The following is a 23,553-nucleotide window of genomic DNA, read 5'->3' as shown; positions in this document are numbered from 1 at the left end:
TTATTACTCAGCAGCTGAAAGTGTTAGAAGAATGCTCTAAATCTGTCACTGGCAGCATTTCCTACCAAACTTGTTTCCACTGAAGCTTGGAAAGAATCCATGAATTTAGGATTTCAAGCACAGTATTGTCTTTTCTAGATTCTAACCTGTTTCTGAATTCAGAGTTTAGAGACCTCTTAGGTGCTTTTGTTTACTAAAAGAACTTTTCATCCCATTGCACAGGCCTTTATTATAATCAGTCCTAAACATAGCTGCTGCTGCACTAAACTCACTTTACCTCTACTGATCACACATTGAATGCAATATTTATACACTGAATGCAATATTTATACATGTAAGTATCACAGTATCATCAGGGTTGGAAGAGACCTCACAGATCATCAAGTCCAACCCTTTACCACAGAGCTCAAGGCTAGACCATGGCACCAAGTGCCACGTCCAACCTTGCCTTGAACAGCTCCAGGGACGGTGACTCCACCACCTCCCCAGGCAGCCCATTCCAGTGTCCAATGACTCTCAGTGAAGAACTTTCTCCTCACCTCGAGCCTAAATTTCCCCTGGCACAGCCTGAGGCTGTGTCCTCTCGTTCTGGTGCTGGCCACCTGAGAGAAGAGAGCAACCTCCTCCTGGCCACAACCACCCCTCAGGTAGTTGTAGACAGCAATGAGGTCTCCCCTGAGCCTCCTCTTCTCCAGGCTAAACAATCCCAGCTCCCTCAGCCTCTCCTCATAGGGCTGTGCTCAAGGCCTCTCACCAGCCTTGTCGCTGGTGATAATGAGCATGCTCAAGTTTTTGCTCTTAAATGTTATATTTAATGCTTAATTTCTTGAAAATTACACATGTGACCTATACAATAAGGCCACAGACAAGAGTGAGTTTGGTATGCATGCTAGCTTTTATACTGAGCTTGGTTAAACTAGTAATACTTCACATGAGGTCCTGCAATCAGCTCTGGAAAATATGTTTTTGTACCAGATACTATTCTTAAAATGTATTTTCTTTTTAAGGTAGGTAACTAGCATTTTTTTTTTTTATGTGTGTTGTACAGCTTTCTGAATTCACCAGCAGACTAGTGTTTGTGGGGTTTTTTTTTCCCTCTTTCTCACACCCCTCCACTTAAAAAAGCTTTTCAATAAGCAATATTAGCTGAAGGAAATATTGGTGCTATTGAGTCTGTGTGCTACAGTGGCCATGCAAATAGTAGGAAATCTGAATAGATACAAATCCAGTCAAAAGCAGATATTTGCCAATGCCACTTGCAATCAGTTTTTCTTGTATTAGGAGGAGTAAAAAATCTTGATTTCTCATCAAGAAACATAGAATTTTGCTACATTTCAGTCTTTTGGTGTGTTTCAGTCAAAGGAATACTTTAAGGAAGCAAAATAGTAGGTCATACCTATTTCTTTTACCCAGGTGAGGGTCTTCTTCTTATCTGTGTATCCTTTTGATAGCTAGGTACTAACATGGTGTTTACTGCCTCTGTTTCTTTGAAGAATTTATTGTTGGCTGCCTTCTGGAATTGAGTCAGAACTTTGTAGGAGAAGCTCAGTATTATTCCCATTTCTGTGGTTTCTCTTCTACAGTGTGTATATCCAGGCCTTTTCTTCCCTAAAGCTAAGTTATTGTCCCAGGGTAATTAATTATTCAGAGCTGTGAAGAGACCCTCATCTTCTACAGCCTGACATGATTGGATATTAGGAAAGAGTGCACATGCCTTAGAATAGGTTGCCCAGGGAAATGGTGGAGTCACCATCTTTGGACATGTTCACAAACTGTGGATGTGGCTTAATGTCTGTAGCAGTATTAGGTCAACGGTTTGACTCGATTTTAGAGGTCTTTTCCAACCACAACAATTCTATGATATTCGAGCATGGTAACTTTTATTTGGGCTATAATTGGAAGGGAAAAAACCCACAAGTTGGTCCTGCCAGTAAAAGCAACTCAAATTTATCCCTGTCTTTTTTTTTTTTTTTTTTTTTTTTTGATGGCTGTCTGGTGACCCAGATAATGGCTCAAACTTGCCCTTTTCCTTTTCTCTTTAGCTCTGCTCGATTTCCTAATCTGGTTCAACCATGCAGCTGCACAAGCCCTTGCACAGCAGCTTCAGATGGTTGTGCATGTGTGCCTCAGAGGTGGGAGCGCAGCAGTAGCTTTCATTGGTATAGCTCAGCTTAGGCTGCCATGGCACATGGTTTTAAGTTAACAGGAAACCAACCTGACAATAAAGTGACTGCCTCTTGGTTTAGTGGACTAAGCTACTTCAGCTGTCTGGCTGATGACTACTGAAGAAGACAAGTGCAAAATACAGCAGAGGGGAGTTCAGGAAGGGGAGCAAAGCAGTCTGTAACTAGGGTGGCTTAGGCTGCTGAGAAATAGAATTATGTCTTTTGTTACTTTACGGTTTTCATTAGCCCAGTCCTTCTGCCAGTGTGAAAATGAAAACTCATCTAGTCTGAGGGGTAGCCAACTTGTTCAACATATTTGCATGTACATAGCAGTTAATCCAATTTTAGTCTTCTCATACATAGTGGATTCTCGTGCTTTCAGTTAGAATACTAAGTAGTTCAGAATGGAAATAGAGGCAGCCTTTGGGCTGGTGAATTCATTGGTAGGGGTCCTGGGTGGGTAGGGCTGGTTGTTTTTTAAATCACAACCCAAATAAAATATTTAGTTTGAAAGAAATCCTACATGACTTCATGGTGTAAAACTAATTCACCAGCTGTAGTGCTAGTTCCTAAATGTAACAAGGTCAATTATATTCTGAGAATTTTACAGTATTTTCCTTCATCCCCATCATCAGGAAGTTCAAGTGATGAGCAGGGTTTAGAAGAAACCTGTAATAACTAATTTTGCTATACTGTCCATATGTTTTTTCATTTGTTTAATTCTAAAAATGGATAGCTGAATTTAATGTTTTTTGATTCTTTTGTAACAGAAGTGTCTTCATAAATTTCCTCAAGTAACCTCTTCCTCTTCCCATTGATATTCATTAGCGTCATTCCATTCACACTAATATTCGTTATCTCTCTGTTAGTAAGTCAATTCCTAGCTCAATTTTCTTCACAATTTTTTTCCCAAATGAGGTATTTAAGTAAATATATCCCTTTGGTGGCAAATCAAATCACTTAAAACTGAAACAGAAAGAGTGTACACAAACCTCCTGAGCAGAATGTACCTCTCCATCTGCACAACTGATGAGAAGACAGACGTTGTTAACAAGTGGAAGTCTCACATTTCAGATTGTATTACTGTAGTGTGATAGAACTTTTCTAGCAGAGTATGCATATTCCCTATAATTTTTCTTGCAGTTTCATCAGCGAATTACATAGTCTCTCTTCTGCCTTTTTTTTAGTGTTCTCCTTGTTTTGGGGGCAGATATAAGTTAGGACAGTGTTTATAGATAAGGTAATTTCAATATTTAAACAGCATTTGGGGAGAAGCACAGGTTTGGAGATGAAATAAGTATTACATTGCCTGTTTCACTGAATATCACTCCCAGAGCTGCTTTATCCCTGAGCTTCACATAATTAATGGTAAAAATAAATGTGAAAGCATCATATGAAGGACAACAGGGTGCTTGTGGTTTTGTTCCAAATACCTTAAGTGATTTAACTGAAATGTTGAGAAATTTTTAAGCAGTGCTGTGCTGCCTGTTTTTTTTTCTTGTGAGACTTAGCAGCAAAACTCTCTTCTTGTGCCTTTATACTTTTTTCAGTATTACAGACTAAATACTGAACTTGTCTAGAAAGGAAAACCTGCATTTTGCAATTGCAAATTGCAATTCACATAAACTTAAGGTAGGTCCATTTCTAGACTGCAATACTCAAATGAATATGAATCATCATGTTTTCATTTCCCTGAATGTGTAGGTATTCATCCTATACATTATAGCAACCTGACATAAAACACTTGAATGGGAATGCTCATCACTTTTTATGTTTATAGGTTACTAATTCAAAGACCTGCGTCTTAGTATGGGCTGCCTTTTTAATACGGCTCTTGAAAGACTCAGTTGTAGATGCTGCCTTTATTGCTGCGTTTTCCCAGGGTTAAGTTGGAGCGTTGGCAATTCCTGGCAGCCCCGGTGAAGGAAGGGTTAAGCCTTCGGCGTTTTCGGGAAGAGACACGATTTAAAATGCATGTGCTTATTCTAGCAGGTGCGTTCTCGATATTGCCGGGGCGGAGACGACGCGGGGGTGGGGGGTGGAGGGATAACTAAGCAGCGATAGGATGAGCTTGGTTTAAAAAGAAACGCACGCAACAGACCCGTCACCTCCTCCGGGCGGGGTTCCCCGCTCCGCGGGTGCGAGGCGAGGCGCGGGGCCGGCGCAGGAGCGCAGTGACAGCCCCGCGCCGCCTCCGCTCGTTTGCGGCCTTCTCCGCGTCGTTTTGACTTGCTGCCGTGAGCCAATGGGGCTCCATCCGCCCGCTGACATCATGAACTAGCCAGTTCCCTCCAGCTGCAGAGCTCTTCAGTTTCTGTCTTTTTTTAAACTAAAATGGAGGCTGGGTTCTTGCCTTAAGGAATACACTGCCTTGCCTGCTGGAGCCTAGATGTTGACATGTAACAGAGCTGGCAGCAGGATGGTGGTGGACGCAGCCAATTCCAATGGGCCGTTCCAGCCCGTGGCCCTTTTGCATATTAGAGGTGAGTTATTGTGCGGCGGGGAGAGATTCGCGACCCTCCGGCGAGCTAATAAATGGCTATTGTGGCGCCAGGGTCAGGGGCAAGGGACGTCCTTTGTAGCCCCGTGCCCTTCTGGCTGTCACAGCCGCAGGAACAGATCGAAACCCGCTTTCTGTTAAGAGCATTTGGGGAAGCTTCGTAGAGGCATTGCATGCATAGTTAAAAGCAGGTTTTACTGCTTTCAGCCGTGACTCTCCCATCCCCCTTTCAAGCTGCGCTGATGTCAAAGGATGTGAAGTCACTACCCCAGAAAGGTAGTGTGTTGGGGGAGGGAAGAGCCAAGTTCTCACTGTACAGTTTCTATAGAATAAGGGCAAATGCTGATGTGCTTCAAAGCCCTTTTTTGTGTGAATCGGCCATATAGGGCTCCTTTAAAATCCACTGCGGCTTCTAAAAGAATTGGAAGTGGGGAGGAGAGGGGAGGGGAGATGTGACATTTATGAAAATATCCTTTATGTATTCAGAAAGCATTTCCTAGAAGAGATGTGGCTCAGCTTCAACAAGCAAGCTCTTATGTGCCTGCCACTTTGTGCAGCTCCGACTGTTCAGTTTCCTGACAGAACTGTCTTCTTTTTGGCTTATAAAATGAGTGTATTGCAAATCTGTATTTAATATAATTCATTGGTGTGACATCTCTGCATCATAGTGTGTGTCTCTTGTTTTTTTGCAGTTTGTAAGATGTTGCATTGCTATGGATTTTTTTTTTCTTAATTTTTTTTGCTGGCTGTTAACCAACCAAGCCTGCTTTTCTTTTTTTTTTTTTTAACTTAAAGATGGCTTTGGCTCAGAACTTTTTATGGAAGCAGAACCTGTCTGTGTTTGCTGGAATCAGTACACCTTGAAGAGTGGCATTTATATGCAAGAAATAAGGAACATAGCTAGCCGATAGCATTCTTACCTTTGCTTCTCAGTTTTCGTTGGCATAGGCTAGATGTTAGTGCTGAAAGGAGTGTTTTTGTCATTAATTTATACAATGAAAAAATCTTGCGTTAAAAGTTTAACCAAAAAATCCACAGCTGTTGAGAAGGCTGTTCCTTTAAGCAGTAGCACCGATCTTTGTCTTCGTGTACTAAAAGGTGATTTCCCGTAACCTTTTGAAAGAGCCCTTTCCTCCTCTGAAGTGAGGCTGAATGTATTCTAGAAGACTCTACGTTTGGTCTGTGGGCAGGAAGGAAATGTGATAAAATTCCCTCGAGTTAAGTAGGGATTGTGCTTGCTGTCAGGAGAATATAAATATAATTGCCTGACCCATGGGCTTTTGTTTTTACACAAATCACCTTAATTCTCTGTCAGGTGATGCCTTTTGGAAGGGGAGAAGCACCATCTTTTAAAGGTGCAAGTCAGGACAGAGAGCCAGGGTTGTAATCAGAATGATGAAATGTTACAATGCTGAACCTTTGTAGTCCTTTGGCTCAATATGACAGCAAAGTAAATTTCAGTCAGTGAATTTCTTAGCACTGTTGTTGCTTCCAGTCAGATATATAAATTGTGGAAGCAACAGATTTTAAGAAATTATTCTGAAATTTATTTTCTCCAAGACCTATACTTCTGTATTATCCAGTGCACCAGAACTAAAGTAGAAGTTAAGGGCTTTTGTGGTTTGGTTTGTACTTTGGGTTTTTTAAATGGATTATAAGAGTGGACTTTCTTGTAAGCAATTAAGAAATAACTGGGAGATTATTTTTGGTTTTCAGGTGGTAGGAAATAAAATGGGTCTCTGATATTGTAGCCCAGAGGAGTTGCTTGACAGTGAGAGGATAAGCATGTCTTCCATCCATACATGTATGCAGAAGTTAGTTTGGTTTTTTGAACGTGCCTCATCTCACTAGCTGTTTTGATGTTGTCAGTACTGATCCGCCTCCAAGATGAGGCCTGTCAGAACAATACATACAAAATTACTATATGTAGAAATTAACTGGTAACTTTGAAGCCTACTGACACATTTACTGTTTGCTCAAATACATCTTGCTTTTATAGTTAAAGTCTTTTTACATCATCTGTTCTTTGCAACTGTAAAAGCTAAAACTTCAAAGACAGAAGAGACACAAGCACCTCACTTGTTTCTGATGGACTTAAGTTGCTGTAATAGAGAAGAATATGATTTATCACCTATAACATATAATCTTTACAATAAAATGTTGAGGTGATGTATTGTATTTTACCCTTATATTGTAGCCACCGTGTTTGGCCTTAATTTTCTAGAAAAAAAAAGCCACTCTATGGAGCTTTGTGGACTGTACTGTCAGGACTTATTTGAAAACAAAAAATGCAATCTTGCTTTTAAAGTTAATTCTAAAGCATTTCCTATACCTGGATCACATGGAGTATGTAATACTTGCAGAATAAAAAGGAAATCTTCTGATCTGATTTGGGATGGGAGCTTGCTTCCCTTCCTCCTGGCCTTCCTGAACTGCCAACAGCCTTATTGTCTGTGCTACTTGAGCTTTGCTGAAAAAAACATTTGGAAAAAATAGATGCAAGTGCTTTGTAAAAAATGTTATGAGCCTTGTAAATAGGAAATAAGGGTCAGAATTTTTGTTGCTTCTGGTTCGTGTTACTGATATTTGCACTGTCAGCAATAAAGAGACCAGCAGATATTGGCAGGCTCCAAGTTCCCTATCCTCCAACAGTTCATTTGGTGCAGCCGTGTAATCTTGAGTTGGATTGCTGTGGAAGTAGCCATCAGAAGGCTTGTTCAAGTTCCTTTTGATTCAGGAATTGTCTTTTGGGCTTGGCTGTTACCTAAGCTAAATTGCAGGTGTGCAGTTGTCAAGACACATATGTTGCTGGTAAGAGAAAACTGCCATATGATGAAAGGCTGAGAGAATTGGTTTTGTTCAGCCTTGACAAAAGAAGGCTATGGGAGACCCTATCACCATGTTCCAGTAATTAAATTATGACTCAGAGAAGATGGAGACTCTTTTTACAAGGATTCACATGGAAAGACTAGAGGTAATGGGTGCAGCTTTTTCTTGGGGTGATTCTGATTGAATGTGAAAGGAAAATTTTTCATAACAAGAACCATCAGCCATTCAAATTATCTTCCCAGGAACTCTGATGGATTCCCCAGCATTGGACATTTTTAAGATTCAGCTGGACAGGGTGCTAGACCATCATAAAAGGTTGAGCCAGATGATTCTTGAGGTCACTTCCAAGATACTCTAGAATGAATCTTAAAGTGTTGAGTTACCTGGCTTAGTGGGCATCTTCAGTATAGATTGGTTCAGCAACCACTGGATTGTTGACTGACCTGAGCACTGTCAGTGCACCTGCTTTCCTTTCCTCATTCAAGTACAGAGAGATTATGCCCTTCGTGGCAACTGTAGACTGTTGGCAGTTGTCCAAGACCAACTATGTAGAAATCAAGTCTGCAGAGATGACTTTGAACCCATTGTTGGAAAAATCCAAGCACCAAATAACTTAATCCACATTGAACACAAGTAGCATGGAGTGATTACTGGATATTATTTGCTTATGCTGAAAGCTCTGGCTCAGTGAGAGTGTTTGGTGTGCTGGGGTAGTGAGCCCTTGGTCATTCAACCTGCAGCAGGCTTTCCAGGAGTCCAGAGTGACACTGCTGCTGCTGCTTTGATCTTTTTAGAATACAGCTACAGTGCATAATGAGCAGCTGAGCTGCTTGTCACTGGTTATCGTGGTGAACTGAAAACTTACCTCATATTGGAATGATTCAAAGCTTCTAAGAAAACAAAAATTGTAGTTTGAGCAGCCGTTGTGGCCATGGAATGACTGCTGTGACTTGTGATCCTGGTTGTAGGCTTGAGCTTGTAGCTGGCTGTGAAACAATTCGTGTAGCCAAAGCAACCAGTCATGTGGTATCTGCAGGGAGAGCTCCTTTAGGATATTTGTGCACAGACAGACCACCAGCTGTGGAGATGAGATTAGGACAGCACAGAGAAAAGGGTTATTAGGTATTATGAATTTAAGGATTTTGTAACAAGGAGGACAGCAGAGCTGGATGGTATTTTAAAGATGCATCTTTCTTCCTTATGGAGCCCTTCTAGCATCTGAACCCCAAGGGTGATGGAAGTTCACCCAAAGCCCAGATAGAACAATTCACATAAATGAGTTGAGGCCTTGGGGAAGAAATCCAGGTCGTTTTGACTTCCATCTCAGCACTTCAAGGGAAAAAAAGGAGCTGTAAAAGCACCATGCATTAGGACAAACAGTATGTATTTGTCACCAGACTTCAGAATTACCATTTTGTACTAACTGTTGGGAGTTCTCTTGCTGAAACCTGTAGCTGTAGTAGAGAGTGTAGTTACTTGAAAATAGTCATAGTTCATTTTTTAGGCAGATTATAAATGTTTATTCATTGGATGAGCAGACATTTTTAATTAAGAAATACAGTTCAATGGTGCTAAAAAATAAAACAAAAACTTAATACTGTTCTAGCAGTAAGCAGAAGTAGCCCAAATTCCAATGTGTTTATGAACTCAAGACACAAATGTTTGAACAAAAAGTAGGAAAAACTTCTGATCTGCAGTAGCATAATTAGCAGAATGTAAAAGTTACTTTAGTGCTTAAGTTACTGACCAGCTAGAACTGGTAATGTCTGTTTATGCTTTTCAGAAATTATTTTAAAGATGTTTTGCAAGACATAACTGAAAGTTGTGTGGGGAGGAGAGTCAGAATTCCCTGATGATCTGTTAACTCAAGCTGGTGTTTCCTGTAGGGTACAACCTGATTTCAGTATCTCATTACCCATTCTTCTCTGCTTTGCAGAGCAGTAGAGTTTTTTGACTGATTAGAGCTTGTTATTTTTTAAGTTACTTTATGTTAGGCAAAAGATGCTTTGACTTTTGTCACGTGATGTTAACTTCTCCTGTACTTTCTATGTGCTCCTTGTATGAATTAATCTTGAGTAAGTGATCATGGAAGTTAGTTCACATTTTATCTTCACATAGTCCTTTTCTGCAGGGCTAAAAAATGTCAGTGGTAATGTTTTTGTGATGTAAATGAGTATTTAGAAATTTGCATCCTTGTCAGAGCATGATGTAAGGTCATTGTTCTGTTGGATTAAATATTAACATCAAGCACCTGTCTGTATTCCCTGAGCTCGGGCTACTTTGGGTCTGGAGCTGAAAGATTACCTGCTCACCATGAACTATTTCAAATTCATAAAGAAACCAGGTGCTATCTAACTATTGCATTTCCACTTACTTTATATTTTGGCCATGAAAGATCAAGCCCCTTTTGCAATGTGTAAACCATAAGGAATAACTTTTGAGTGAGCTGTTTAGGCGAGCTTCATAATGTGTTTGAACCTGTAGTGTGCAATTTATTTATTAAAGGAGAAAAACTTAGCACTTTGATCTTGGAAAGAAGCCAATGTGTGTTTCTTCAAAAAAAAAGTTACATGAAGATTCTTTTATCTAATCATAGTTGTAAAAAAAACAGGAAGGTTCTTGCTTTGCAGGTGATGTTTGTAAGATTAAAAAGGAAAAAAAAAATCCATGTTGTAATTAAATGGGAAACAGAGGCCAGAGCTCACACTTCAATACAGACCAATTTCAACATACAGACCAGTAGCCATTAATCTACAGATGTACAAAAGGGGGCTGAAAGAACTGGGTTAGTTAGACCTGAAGAGAGGTCTAAGAAGAGATCTTATCTTCAGTTAACTGATGGAAGTGTGTAGAGGACAGAGCCAGGCTCTTGTAAGTGATTGAGAAGTGACCAATGTGAGTAGCAACATAGGAGATTGCAGTTGTATACTTGGAAAAAAAATCCCTATAGAAGAGGTTAAACACCAGAAAAAGATTCCAGAAGGGGCTGTAAAAAAATGTGTACTCTCTGTCATTCTCTGTTGCATATGAGAGCAAGAAAAAAAAGTCTGGCCTTACCCTCACTTCAAAATTAATATAATATTTTCATGTGCTTCTTTTTCATTCATAGTGAAGTATTGTAAACTTTTTCTTTTCCTCCTTCTTTTCCCTTCTGTACTAAAGCAGATTTTTTTGTGTGTGTGTTTGGTGCCAGTATGCCTATTGGTGGTGCCTCTGAGTGAATTCTCAATTTTTAGTGTTAGAATGTTTTAAATTATTCTTGCCATAGTTAAAGATGAGTGACTGGAACTACATGCAGTATTAAAGGTATTGGCACACTAAGAGTGCTTTGTTCAGTTCTTAATATTCTGCTGGAAGCTCAGCAGTAGTGAGAAAAAAGATGTGGCAAGTATGTGTTTTTTACACACAATCCATGGCTCTAAAAATATCTTCTGAATAAGCTAGAGCTCAAGTGTACAGAGTCAGCTATTTCACCCACATTCTTTACATTTTATCAGCTTTGGGTTAAGATCTAATAGATTGAATTCATTTGCTCAGTATTGTGACATTTTCATGTGTCTCTTTTTAACAAGGTTTAAACTGGCAATGAATACAGCATTCACAAATGGTGACCTTGCTATTCATCTTCTGTGGTGTTGATGAAAATGTTAAACACTGCAGTTCCTACCACAAATCCTTAACAACATGCTTCTGGTAAAAAAAACCAAGAGATAATTGTAATTTAGCAGCTTTCTAATACTTTGCAAGAACTTGATAAATTTCTAGCATAATTTTCATGTGCTCAGTTTGCCTTTCTGGGAGTATTGATGTTTTATTGTAGTCTGAAACTGGCCTATCCTGGTTATGAAAATGTATCTAAGAGTCTCAGGAAGTCAGCTTTTATGAATCTTGTTTTAGTGCTTCTCTGTAATGCTAATGTTAACCTTCACATTTCCCCATAAGAATTTAACTGGTTTTAGTATGTATGTTTATTTAAATATTATTTTTCTTTTAATTGTTCAACACATTTAGCAAACATTTAAAGTGACTTTGCTGTGAGAGGTAAAATCATTCTTGTAAGAAAGGTAATCATAATCTTCAGAGATGCTCCACTATAGTAACAAATAGTGCTAATTCTCTTTCAGTGAATTCTGAATTTAACAAGTACAGCTACTTGTAAAATTGCAGGGTTTGAAATGGTATGTGGTGGTTGGTTTAGGGGGTGTTTTGTTTTGGAGTTGGTGGTTTTTGGTGATGGGGTTTTTTTTGTTGTTGTTTGGATTTTTTTTGTGTCTGTTTTTTTGTTTGATTGATTGGAGGGTTTGGGTTTGTTTTTTTTTAACTTCTGTGGAAATATTCCGGTACAGTAGACCTTGAACTTTTTTTTTTCATTCCTTCTAATCCAATAAATGGGATTTTGCACAGCCAGCACAGATCTTCTGTTCTGCCTGTGGGTCATAGTTGTTGGGTTTGGATCAAATGGCTAAGGCTCCACTGAGATTTAAAGGAGATAAATGCTTTTTCTTCCTGTTTTTTCCTATATGTGAACCAATTAAACTTGATAATGTGAAAGTAGTGAGAATGAGAACCAGCTGTGTATTTGGGCTGATAGCTGTGCCTTCCTGCTGTGCCACTCAAGCTCCATTGATAACTCAGTCTAACACCTGGACTTGGTAGTCAATCTTGCCAAAAGTTTCCAGGATCCTCATAGCAAGTTTTCCACTAGTGCTGTTCTTTAACATTCCTTCAACCACTGATTAGCCACAGAATTGTTAGCTTTGAAGTCTGTGCACTGTTTCTTTCTGAAAGTGTTGCATCAAAAGGAGAAAGTACTCTCTTAAGAACAAGCAGCAGTTCAGTGAACCCTGAGACCCTTGTATCTATATTACTGTAAAATATTTACTTAAGAATTTCATCACTTAGGATTAGATAATCATCAGAATTGTTGAAGGACTGATAACTGGTACAAATGGCTCTTATTGCCTCTTGCATGGTTTTGCTAGATTATTTGACTGGATTTTAGGGGGTTTGTTTGGTTTTAATCAAATGATATCAAACACATCACCAGTCTCTGTGTGTCTGCTGTTGCTTGCTCTTTTTTTTGGTATATACAGAAGCAACTGGTGGGGAGTGCTTTGACACTTGACTAAAGCAGGCTTAAAGAAGGTGATTTAGTTATCACTCCTGATGCATTTAATGTGGTGATACACTTCCTAAGTAGAATAATATAATCAGCCAGGTTGGAAGAGACCTTCACGATCATCCAGTCCAGCCTGTCACCCAGCCCTATCCAATCAACTACACTATGGCACTAAGTGCCTCATCCAGTCTTTTTAGAACACCTCCAGGGACAGCGACTCCACCACCTCCCTGGGCAGCCCATTCCAAAGGCAAATCACTCTCTCTGGCAACAACTTCCTCCTAACATCCAGCCTAGACCTCCCCCAGCACAACTTGAGACTGTATCCCCTTGTTCTGTTGCTGATTGCTTGGGAGAAGAGACCAACCCCCACCTGGCTACAGCCTCCCTTCAGGTAGCTGTAGACAGCAATGAGGTCACCCCTGAGCCTCCTCTTCTCCAGGCTAAACAGCCCCAGCTCCCGCAGCCTCTCCTCATAGGGTTTGTGTTCCAGGCCCCTCACCAGCTTTGTTGCCCTTCTCTGAACATGTTCCAGCACCTCAACATCTCTCTTGAATTGAGAAGCCCAGAACTGGACACAGTCCTCAAGGTGTGGCCTGACAAGTGCTGAGTACAGGTTAAGAATAACCTCGCTCATCCTACTGGCCACACTGTTCCTGATCCAGGCCAGGATGCCATTGGCTCTCCTGACCACCTGGGCACAGCACTGGCTCATGTTCAGCCTACTCTCTACCAGCACCCCAGGTCCCTTTCTGCCTGGCTGCTCTCCAGCCACTCTGTCCCCGGCCTGTAGCACTGCTTTGGGTTGTGGCCAAAATGTAGAACCTTGCACTTGGCCTTGTTAAATCTCATCCCATTGTCCTCTGCCCATCCATCCATCCATCCTGACAAGGTCTCTCTGCAGGGCTCTCCTACCCTACAACAGATCAACACCTGCTCCTAGCTTGGTGTCATCTGCAGACTTAGTGATGATGGACTCAATCCTCTCGTCCAGATCATCAGTAAAGATACTGAACACAACTGAGCCCAGCACTAATCCTTAGGGGACACCACTAGTGACTGGCTGCCAACTGGATGTGGCACCATTCACTACCACTTTCTGGGCCAACCCCTTCAGCCAATTCTCAATCCACGTTAGAGTCAATCTGTCCAAGCCTTAAACCTTAAAAATGTGAGCTCTTATTTGCTTACTGTGCAGCACTGTGTCAGAATATATTTTACCTTTACCTTGTTAATTGCTTTTCCTCTTGTGCTCCATCGTTCCTCTTTCTCTGTAATAGGTTGGTTTTCTCTTTGTGTAGATCTTTTGCCCATAGGAAGACTCTGTGTATAAATCCTACTGCTGGTAACAATGAGGATGTTAAATGTGCGCACTACACTTAAAATCGCTACGGTTATGACTGTAAAACATCTCTGGAGGGGACTTTTTGTTGAGGTGAAAATTCCATTGAATTCTAGGATGGTAGTCAGCTGGAATTTTTAAGTTACATTTACTGACTCATGATGTAATTTGTGCAGCCTTTCAAGGAAGCCAAATGTTCTCAACATAGATGCATATTTTCCCTATTGTTACTCATACATCAAAAGTCAAATGTTTTGTGACTCTTGGTATGATACACATTTTAAGATTAAAATTGTGTCAGATGTTTCTGAGGAATATTTTCTTTCCCTTTATGTCCAAAGCTTTTAAAAATTAAACTTCTGTAGAGTCAGCTAATTCTCTCCATGCACTATCAAATACTGTTAGCTGTTGAAACCACATTTTAAACTCTGCAGATTAAGTGAACACCAGCAATAGTTAATAGATAGAGGAATATTTGCATCATATACAGACAAGATGTTCCTCTGGTGGAGATGGCTTTTATATCCTAATCTTTGTGCCAGAGATAAACACCCTGTGCCAATGGAAGTACACTCTTGTCAGCCTAACAGTGTCGGTGCTTGATTCCTGCCTGTGTGCTTGTTTCAAATGACAAAACTGAATTAAGTGCTGCTCTGGGTGTGTGATATTTTAAAGCTGCATCTGCACTTCTTTTAATCAATTCCACTTAATGCACATACAAATCATGCAGTACCATTTCTGCTAGAACTTGCTAATTAGGTTTTCTTTCTCAAATGCAGTTAAAATTAGGGGTGTGTGCTGACTCTGGATCATCAGTGGTGGAAGTAACAGGTTTATGTCAATTTTTATAATTACTCTTGTTACTGATAATGATTGTATTTTATTAATATTTTCTTTACAAGCTACAAAAAAAAATATATGAAATGTAAAATATAAACATGAAGTAAAATTGATCTGGTGGATCACAGAGAGAGTGATTTGCCATTGGAATGGGCTGCCCAGGGAGGTGGTGGAGTCACTGTCCCTGGAGGTGTTCAAGAAAAGCCTGGATGAGGCACTCGGTGCCATGGTCTAGTTGACTGGATAGGGCTGGGTGCTAGGTTGGACTGGATGATCTTGGAGATCTTTTCCAACCTGGTTGATTCTATGATTCTGTGATTTTCTTTTTAATTAAATTTACCAGCTGTGTGATGTCACACAACCTCTAGAACTGAATACAAAAATACAAAAGCAGTACAGTAATGTCAATGACCCTGTGTGCATTCAAGCCATGTTGGAATGAAAGCTTGAATAAAGTTGATCAGTGCTCAAAATGCTATAAATACTTTAAGGAAAGGGTGTAATGTCTGTCCTTTGAGTGTGATAAGGTTTTCTTCAAAAATAGCTTCCAAACAAATTGTAACTAGTCTTAAGATTAGAATCTTTCTTTTCACCTATTAATATTAAAAAAAAAACAAACAACTTAGTGTCTTTTGCTCCAGTCATGTACAAACTTCTGTAGAAAGTAACTTAAAATCCAAAAATTGATGCATTTTGTGGAAGAGTGTCTGTTAGAGTTATTTTGACCACTTCTGTGTGGTTTGTGTCTCACTAAGAAATTAAGATCTTAGGAGCCTTTGAGAGTAAACATAACAGCTCTAAAATTTTGAGGATATACTTAACAATGGAATTTACCTCATTCAGTATTCCTTAGTGTAATTGAAGGGATAAAGAATCCTGAAGCTTATTTTGAAATGGAAAAAATAGAAATAAATTGCTCTCATAGCACATCTAAATCTTCTGTTTAAAAAGAAAATTATTAATAATTGATATTTTGGAAAGTGTTCTGGGATTGAGATGTCTAAACATATCCGGGGCTTCTGGAGATGCAATAATGGTCAGAGTTAGTTTGATAGCTAATAAAGCCAAGCAACTTGTTTGTGCCCTGTCAATTTACAGATTCATTGGAAGCTCTGATTTAAATGTATTACACACTCTTTCTGCTGTGGGAGGGAGTGGAAATTTGTTGCGAGTCATCAGCAGAATATCAGCTTCTGTGGCAGCTAAGCAACATGCTCTGTTATGGACAGTGTTGCTAATAGGTGTAATTTCTATGCTTAATAGAATTTCTTTGTAATACTGAAGATTAGTTTGAGGAGAGATTGAAGACATCTGTTTGAAGGAAGTGTACATGTTTTCAGACAAAGATAATAGGAAAACAACATTGGATTGTACAGGAATGAATTTTGAGTTAAATGGAAAATTAAGCACTTCATTCTTGAGAAAACAAGCAAGTAGATTATATTGTTAATTTTCTTTCAGTATGTCTGTGTCAAAAGAACATGATTTTCTATGTTTTGAAGCAGTTGTTAGCGTTTGACATGATCAACATTGACTGGTAAGGAAGTCACTGACCAAGCTTGAAAATGTTGGGGTTTTTTCCTTCTTCTGAAAACATTGTTGGTTTCACAATTGACCATTTTGTTTGCCTGTCACATCATACAAAGTGCCTAAATTTCACAAGTATGTGAAACTAATGAAGTGTTGCTTATGTAAAAGAATGAGGGAATATGAACACCACCCTCTGCCCCCAACACCAAACAAGAACAATTCTGAATGAAAAAAAAAACCACAAGCAACCAGACCCACATGCAGGGGATGAGACTTACTGTGTATTAAAATTCATTAAGAAATTGCACTCAGTAAAATCAGGAAAAGGTCTTGGTGGTATTTGCTGATACTTTTATATATACTGTAATGATTAAATGAGGTTTGAATGACACATGATGGTCTGGGATGATTTTAATCGTTGATCAGCTATTCAGTACCTTAGTCGCATCTCAACTCAGTGTTACTTGCACTAATAAAACTCTTTGTATGAATAGATTTTTTTCAAGAAACTTACAGTATTCTCCATCCTATTTTGGATTTCAGAAACAATGGAGAATGTAGAAAGCTGATTCAGTGTTTTCATCAAAGAAAGATTATAGAAGTTTTTGTTAATTTAAAGATCAATGCCGGCACAAGCAAGCTGAAATGTGTATGTAGTTGCACCTTAACATGTCGGGACATTTGATTTAGGTTGCATCAGGATGTGAAACACTTAAATTAGGCTGTAGAAAACTGAGGGGCTTTATTTCTTCATGCGTTCTGATCTACCATGTCATTCCGTTCTAAACCAACACATGACTCAGCATCCTTCAATGAATTTTTATGACTTTCTATTAAATGTCATCATTAAGTTCACCTATTCTGTCATTCATAAGCATCCAACACAGCACAGCCACAGCCCCTAGGATATAGTGTGTGTCAAGGGGAGTGAGGGGAGGAGGAAGCAGGCTGATACAGTCTGGGGAAGTAACCCAAGTTATTTTAGATTTTGACTTCTGATTTTTCCTTAACTTGTATTTATCCTAGATGAGTGACAGTTAGCATTGATTGACATATTCCTCAGATTTGAGACTGATATCTGACTAGAACTACAAGTGGTTGTGTAGCATTTTAGTATGTTACAGGAAATGGCACTCATACTTTCAGCAGTGGGTTAGGCTTGACTAACCCATACTTACTTTGACCAGATATCCAAAATGAAAGTGTTTATTCAGTGGTTCATAAGTTTCTTTGGTTTACTTAATATAAATCTCATTAATTACATTGCGCAATTGAATTATATTCTGTATTGTGACTGAAGTCTGGTCTTTCCACAGTAGTGCTTCATTTTTCAGAGAGACTGTTAGGTTGTTGGTTGTTTTGGTTTTGTTTTGTTTTGAACAGTTTTAAAGTTTTCACATGCAGTTGAAGATATTGTGTAATAATTATATTTTTAAGGTGCAAGAATGGATTTAAGTACACTGTAATGGCTAGGAAATTGAGGATTTTTCTTTTAGATTAATAGTAAGTGCTTCGTGTTTAAAAATTACTATCCCATTAACTGTATCTAAGCAAAAAAAAGCTCTACTGAGAATCTCTTATCTGTTTGGTTTTTCTCTTCCTTCGTTAAGACAGTTTTTTTCTTCCATTGTCTTTTTGATTATTCTCCCTGTCATTTTTATCCCTGATTTTCAGGTGAAATTTTTATTTCATTAGCTCAAGCCCATTTCTGCTTGTTTCACTTGTCATTCCATGTATAAGCATTCTTATTTTACTCTTTATGGTACATTACCTTTAAAGCTTTTATACAATTATCACTTTGGTTCTTACCTTCTATTTTTAAACATTTTAATATAATCTAGGAGTCCTTATTTCTTTTAAATAGTTTTTACCAGGCTGTTGTCAAGGGTTTTCTTTTATTATTATTTGACTTCTAAGAACATAGATGACCTCTGATAAAACTGTTTGTAAAGCAGAAGCTTAGGTACAGAGTGGTGTTGGTCCACTTTTTTAAAAAGCCAGATAATTAGGTGAACAGATTATTCACTGTTGATCTGCTTCTATCATCATTAGACTTATGGTGTACACCTGGCAAACACATTATTGGAAGTAATTTCAGTGCCTCAGCTTGTTTAATATGTGAAAATTATGTGAACTGCTATAAGATGACAGCAGACTTTTTACTGCATTACTGTTTAGCCCCTAAAATCTCCCATCTTAAATCTGTGGTAGTCAAATGACATTACTTTGGTCTCCATCCTCATAACCACTATGTAATCTTGTATTTGGGAGGTGGCTGCTACAAGCAACAGCCTTCAGCACTGGATTCCCCAACAACTGCAGCTTTCAGAGGGGATTAGTGTTATGAAGCACCTGTTTTGAGCTTTGCTCCAAGACTGAGGAAACATGTGCTTCTCATTCCTTTCACACACTTTTTCAGTGTGGATCTTTTGGCTGGTGACTTTTTTTTCCTCTTTTGCTGTTGCTGTTTAAGTAGTTTGATAATAACTCATTTGATATGATAGTAATAGCTTTTTTTTTTTTGTCCCATTAAATGCAAGAATATATTGCTGTTAAAGTCTCATAAGCAGTGAAAAACTGCTTATTTGAGAATTTAGACAACAATTTTCTTTACACAGAGACCAAAAACTTTAAATATTGTGTACCATTCTGCTTAAAAATTCCCAACATCTTGCTCCTCCCCCCTCTCCACTTCTGTATCATGATTAAGACTAATTTCATATACAAATTGTCGTAGATGAAATTCCTTTATCCTTTGGCTAGATCCAGACTGCAGGTCAGCATAGAAGCAATATATTGATATTGTTGTTTTATTGAAATAGTAAATTTGAATATTGACTACTAACCAGAACTTGTTTGCTGTCCAGAAATTTGAACTACTTAAAAATAAAGCTTGCTTTTGAATTTTAGGTAGAAAATGTGCTACATCCTATATAGGGTTAAGCATTGGTTACAAACACATCAATATATGGGAAAGTAGTTTCATATTCTAGGTGCTAGTCTTTTTCAAATGCATTACCAAATTTGAAACAGCAACAGTTCATAACAATGACATTTCTTCAAATGCAGGGAAATTAAATTTAGCTATTGTTTCCAATTATAAATTGCTGTTATCTGAAGAGCAGCCAGAAGGTATTTCTGACAGTAGCTCAGTTTGGTGAAAACGAAGCAGTGGGTGTAGCTTGTAATTACTTGCTACTTTGCCTCCCTCTCTTGAATGCCTGGACTGCTGCTGGGTGTCATGGTGGGACACAAAGACAGTTGATGGAGGCAGGGTTCAGGCTCTGGCAGTTTCAGTCTGCTGTGCAAGTACTGCTTGAGACTGAGAACTTCCCTTGTGCATCCACCTATCTTTCTCAGCTCACTTTCTTGCTGGCCTAGAACAACTTTACTATGATGATAGATGGTTGGAATAGTGTTCTCTTGTAATCCTTATGGATGCTTTAAATACCTGTAAAGTGGTTTTAATTGTTGATCAGGAGCTGTTTGGGAATCATGGACTTTGTTGTTGTAGAGCACAGTGAAAGTCTGTCTGATCTTCAGTGTCCTGTTGATGATGAGAAATCTGTTAGGTAATTTAAGAAGAAGAAATCCCACATTGTTGAGAGCTACTCAGGAATGTTTATAGGTACAACATATGGCAAGTGGAAAAGGACTTCAGACTTACAGCTGAGTTCTTCTGGAGTAGGCTTGCATTCTTGTGCAACACTTCACACCACATATATATACATCCCTTTATCATCAGTGATGAAATAAAGAAAGGAAGCTTTTTCCTCTTCTGTGCCACTTAAAATGTTTATATATCGTGCTTTCTTGAGTCTTAATACAAGCAGTCTTGTTTTTCCATGAGTGTTCCTCTGGCTTCAGTCAGTGTGGTATTTTTTCTTGTTTTAAGTGGGGTTTTTTTTTTTGGGCAAACAATTGCTTCTGCAGGATCAATAATGTTTAAACTATAACGACTGGATGAGGCACTTAGTGCCATGGTCTAGTTCATTGGATAGGGCTGGGGGATAGGTTGGACTGGATGATCTTGGAGGTCTCTTCCAACCTGGTTGATTATATGATTGGTATGTTAATGTATTTTGTAATCCCATGTATAAATACAACTATATCTTACCTGCTTTTAGTTGTCTGCAGCCAAACTTCCACTCCCAAGGGTCCCAGTTATTGTATAGAATGTATTGCATATTATGTATAATACTTTTTTGTATTCTTCAAGTTTATCTTCAAGGGCTGCTAGAAGTAAAAGCTTTAATTAAACTTCTCCATGCATGAATTGAAAGATTTCTTCCCTCCTTATTTCTAACACCATATGTTAGGATAATATACTGTTAACGCAGAGTGTGTCATCTCTAAGCAGTGTTAATTGTCATCATTACTCAGTAAGGTCAGTGATGACTGTAATGAGTTTGCCAAATAGAAATGCCATAAAAATTAAGTTCTATAGCCCAGAAAATTATTCCTTACTTTGGATTCTGATAGTAGGTCATAGGAAAAAAAAAGGGGAACTAAAAATCACATGCTTCCTTAAGACACTGGTGTAGAGCAAGAGTCTGAGCTTGAAAGGTGACTCCAGCTTGCAAGTAGATGAGACATCTTATGACATGTGTCTGCAAACTTACTGAAGGGATATGTTTTCTTAATTACATGGGAAAACACCCAATATTTATCTGTCAGCTAGGGTGCTGGCCAGAATGTATCAAGTATATTGATAACATGGCCCTTTCTGTTGGTCAGAAATAAGTGTAAGTCTATTTCAAATTGATGGCCACCGGAAAAGCAAGCAGCATTAAAAGCAAAGCTTTGTAATTTGCACTGTGTAGTTGTACTTCAGCAAGAGGAGTGAACTATTTGCAGTGTTTCCTTAGACACTTCACTTGACAGTACCATGACAGTATTTTTTTAAAGAATAAGCAGAGTTCCATTTCTCTCACTCAAGATACTGAAATTGCCAAACATGAAGGCAAAGGGACTACAAAGTGAGGGGGAAAGGGCATAATCTGTCAAAACATGTATTTACCAGATTTTTTTTCCTATGACCTTAATTTTACTCCTCCTGTGTGGTGGACTAGTATTCTTGGACTTAAACCCCTGTGCATTTCAACATGAAATTATTTAGCTGCCCATTTGAAATGAGATGAACTGTTTTCCTGATATCTGTTCACATAGTCTGATTGGTAGCTATGAGCTTTGGGTAGTTTCAAAGAAAAAAAAAAAGTGCAATTTTTATTTTAATTAAATGTGGAGCTGTCAACTGAGTAAAAGTGCTGCTTCCACTGAGCAAGAAAGTGCTCACACAGTTGAATTGAATTTTATGGTCTGTATTTTCTGCAAATTATTAACCATGTCTCTTCTGTTTTCAGAATGATGTAACAGGAAGTTTTACTGATAACAAATTGCATTTCATGGTAGAAATTGTATCAACTGTTTTTCCTGTCAGGACACAACCTAAAAACAGAGAGCCTTGCTTCAGTTCCAATCTGTACTAGGAAACAGCTGATCTATTTGACATCTCTGGGTCACCCACTTTCCCTGCCTTGCCTTTTGTCCTCTATTCAGCAGCTATTAAGTTACACTGTTTCCACAGAAAAATGTGCTATTACGAAATAAAGAGGATGGATCAATTATCATAGAATCATAGAGTCAACCAGGTTGGAAGAGACCTCCAAGATCATCCAGTCCAACCTAGCACCCAGCCCTATCCAGTCAACTAGACCATGGCACTAAGTGCCTCATCCAGGCTTTTCTTGAAGACCCCCAGGGACGGTGCCTCCACCACTTCCCTGGGCAGCCCATTCCAATGGGAAATCACTCTCTTTGTGAAGAACTTCTTCCTAATATCCAGCCTATACCTCCCCTGACACAACTTGAGACAGTGTCCAGTGATGACACAGTTAGAATAAAACCTAAAAATCTGACTTGAAGATTTGAAGGAACATTTTAAAATGTTATCCAGAGAACAGCAAGTTCTTCAGTGTTACAGTACAAAAATATTCATGTATCATACAGTAGCAAACATATGTTCAGGCACTTAAAAACTGAATTTGAGTGTTTTCTGGTTTCTTTTTACTTTCTCTAATTTTTGTAAATCAGGCTAAAATTGTTTTAATATTAAGACAGAAAAAAATCTTCATTTGATAACTATGTTTTAGTTATCCTATACATTGAAAATGGTGGTTTCTGAAGGTGCTGTGGCCTGTGGGTAGCTGTTGGGTGGAGAATGATGTTGCACATTGGCTGAGAAGCAAGGGAGGACAGGTATCAGTGTGAACAGTTGGTTTGCAGGAAGCTCATTGATCTCTAACTGGCAGTAAAAATGCCTGAAGACATGCAGGATGCTTCCAAAGAATATGTTTTCATCTGTTTATATTTCAGCTTTTACAACTAATCATATATGTTCTACTAAAGCAGTCAGTAGCTGAGTACCTGAGGTTTCTCCAACTGTTTCAAACTGAGATGTGAGCTGAAACTGCTGCCTTTCACAGGGTGAGGTAGTACAGGAGTCTGATAGTAAAAGTGAAACTGGTGTCAGTTATACCGTGGAAAGAAACCCTTCAGCTAGTTTATTTGGCAAGGCCACAGTTGGAGAGGACGTTGAAGATTTGAAACTGTATGGCTATTTCTGTGTCAGTACTATTTGGGGTAGAGCTTGCATCTCTCTTGGTTGTTGGTGTAAGTAGATCTGATAGTTATACTGGGATTACAGGGAAAGAAACTACAAAAAAAAATGAAGAAGGCAAAAAGCTGATTCCTTCAGGCTCAGGGACGACTTCTTGTCATAGTACCTATCTTCTTGTGCTACTTTATACATTACAGAAAGGACAGTAGCCTGAATAATACAGATTTAGAATAGCCATTACAATATGTCTGTAAATCCATGTCACAGTTTGTGATGGTTTGGGTGTTTCCCCCCCTCCACCTCCCCCACTTTAGAAGTCACCCAGACTAGACTCAGCCAGCTCTGGAAATATGAATGAAGCTTACTGTTTACAGCTAGCACAATATACAAGCAGATATTTACAATATATACAGTTATATACAGAAATATACAAGGTAAAAGGTAATACAGAAACACAACTCCCCTCCCAGAAACCTGAGTCCCCAGGAGGGGCTCTCAACCACCCTTCCACCTTCCTCCTGCCCCTCTCAACCTTACCCCAGTCCCTAGGAAGAGTGGAGGTTTGGCCAGGGGGTTAGGAAGCAAAGTGGATTAGTCCAAAGTGGAGGG

General features: G+C 38.9%; 1 protein-coding gene across 2 annotated transcripts in view; it reads left to right on the top strand.

Annotated features, from left to right (window-relative positions):
- PPP2R5C (protein phosphatase 2 regulatory subunit B'gamma) overlaps positions 1-23,553 on the top strand; it is an 84,714-nt gene that overhangs the window by 26,228 nt on the left and 34,933 nt on the right. The window contains exon 1 of one of the 2 annotated variants that reach the window (XM_064171808.1): positions 4,269-4,648. The exons of the other annotated variant lie outside the window; for it this stretch is intronic. Coding sequence (XP_064027878.1) covers positions 4,555-4,648 — 94 coding nt within the window. The 5' untranslated portion in view covers positions 4,269-4,554. Of the gene's footprint in view, positions 1-4,268; positions 4,649-23,553 lie in introns of those variants that run through there. 2 annotated transcript variants of the gene reach the window in all.

The sequence above is a fragment of the Pogoniulus pusillus genome, chromosome 1 (genome assembly GCF_015220805.1).
Source record: "Pogoniulus pusillus isolate bPogPus1 chromosome 1, bPogPus1.pri, whole genome shotgun sequence".
Classification (NCBI taxonomy): Eukaryota; Metazoa; Chordata; class Aves; order Piciformes; family Lybiidae; genus Pogoniulus; species Pogoniulus pusillus.
This window is presented reverse-complemented; position numbering and strand designations above follow the sequence as displayed.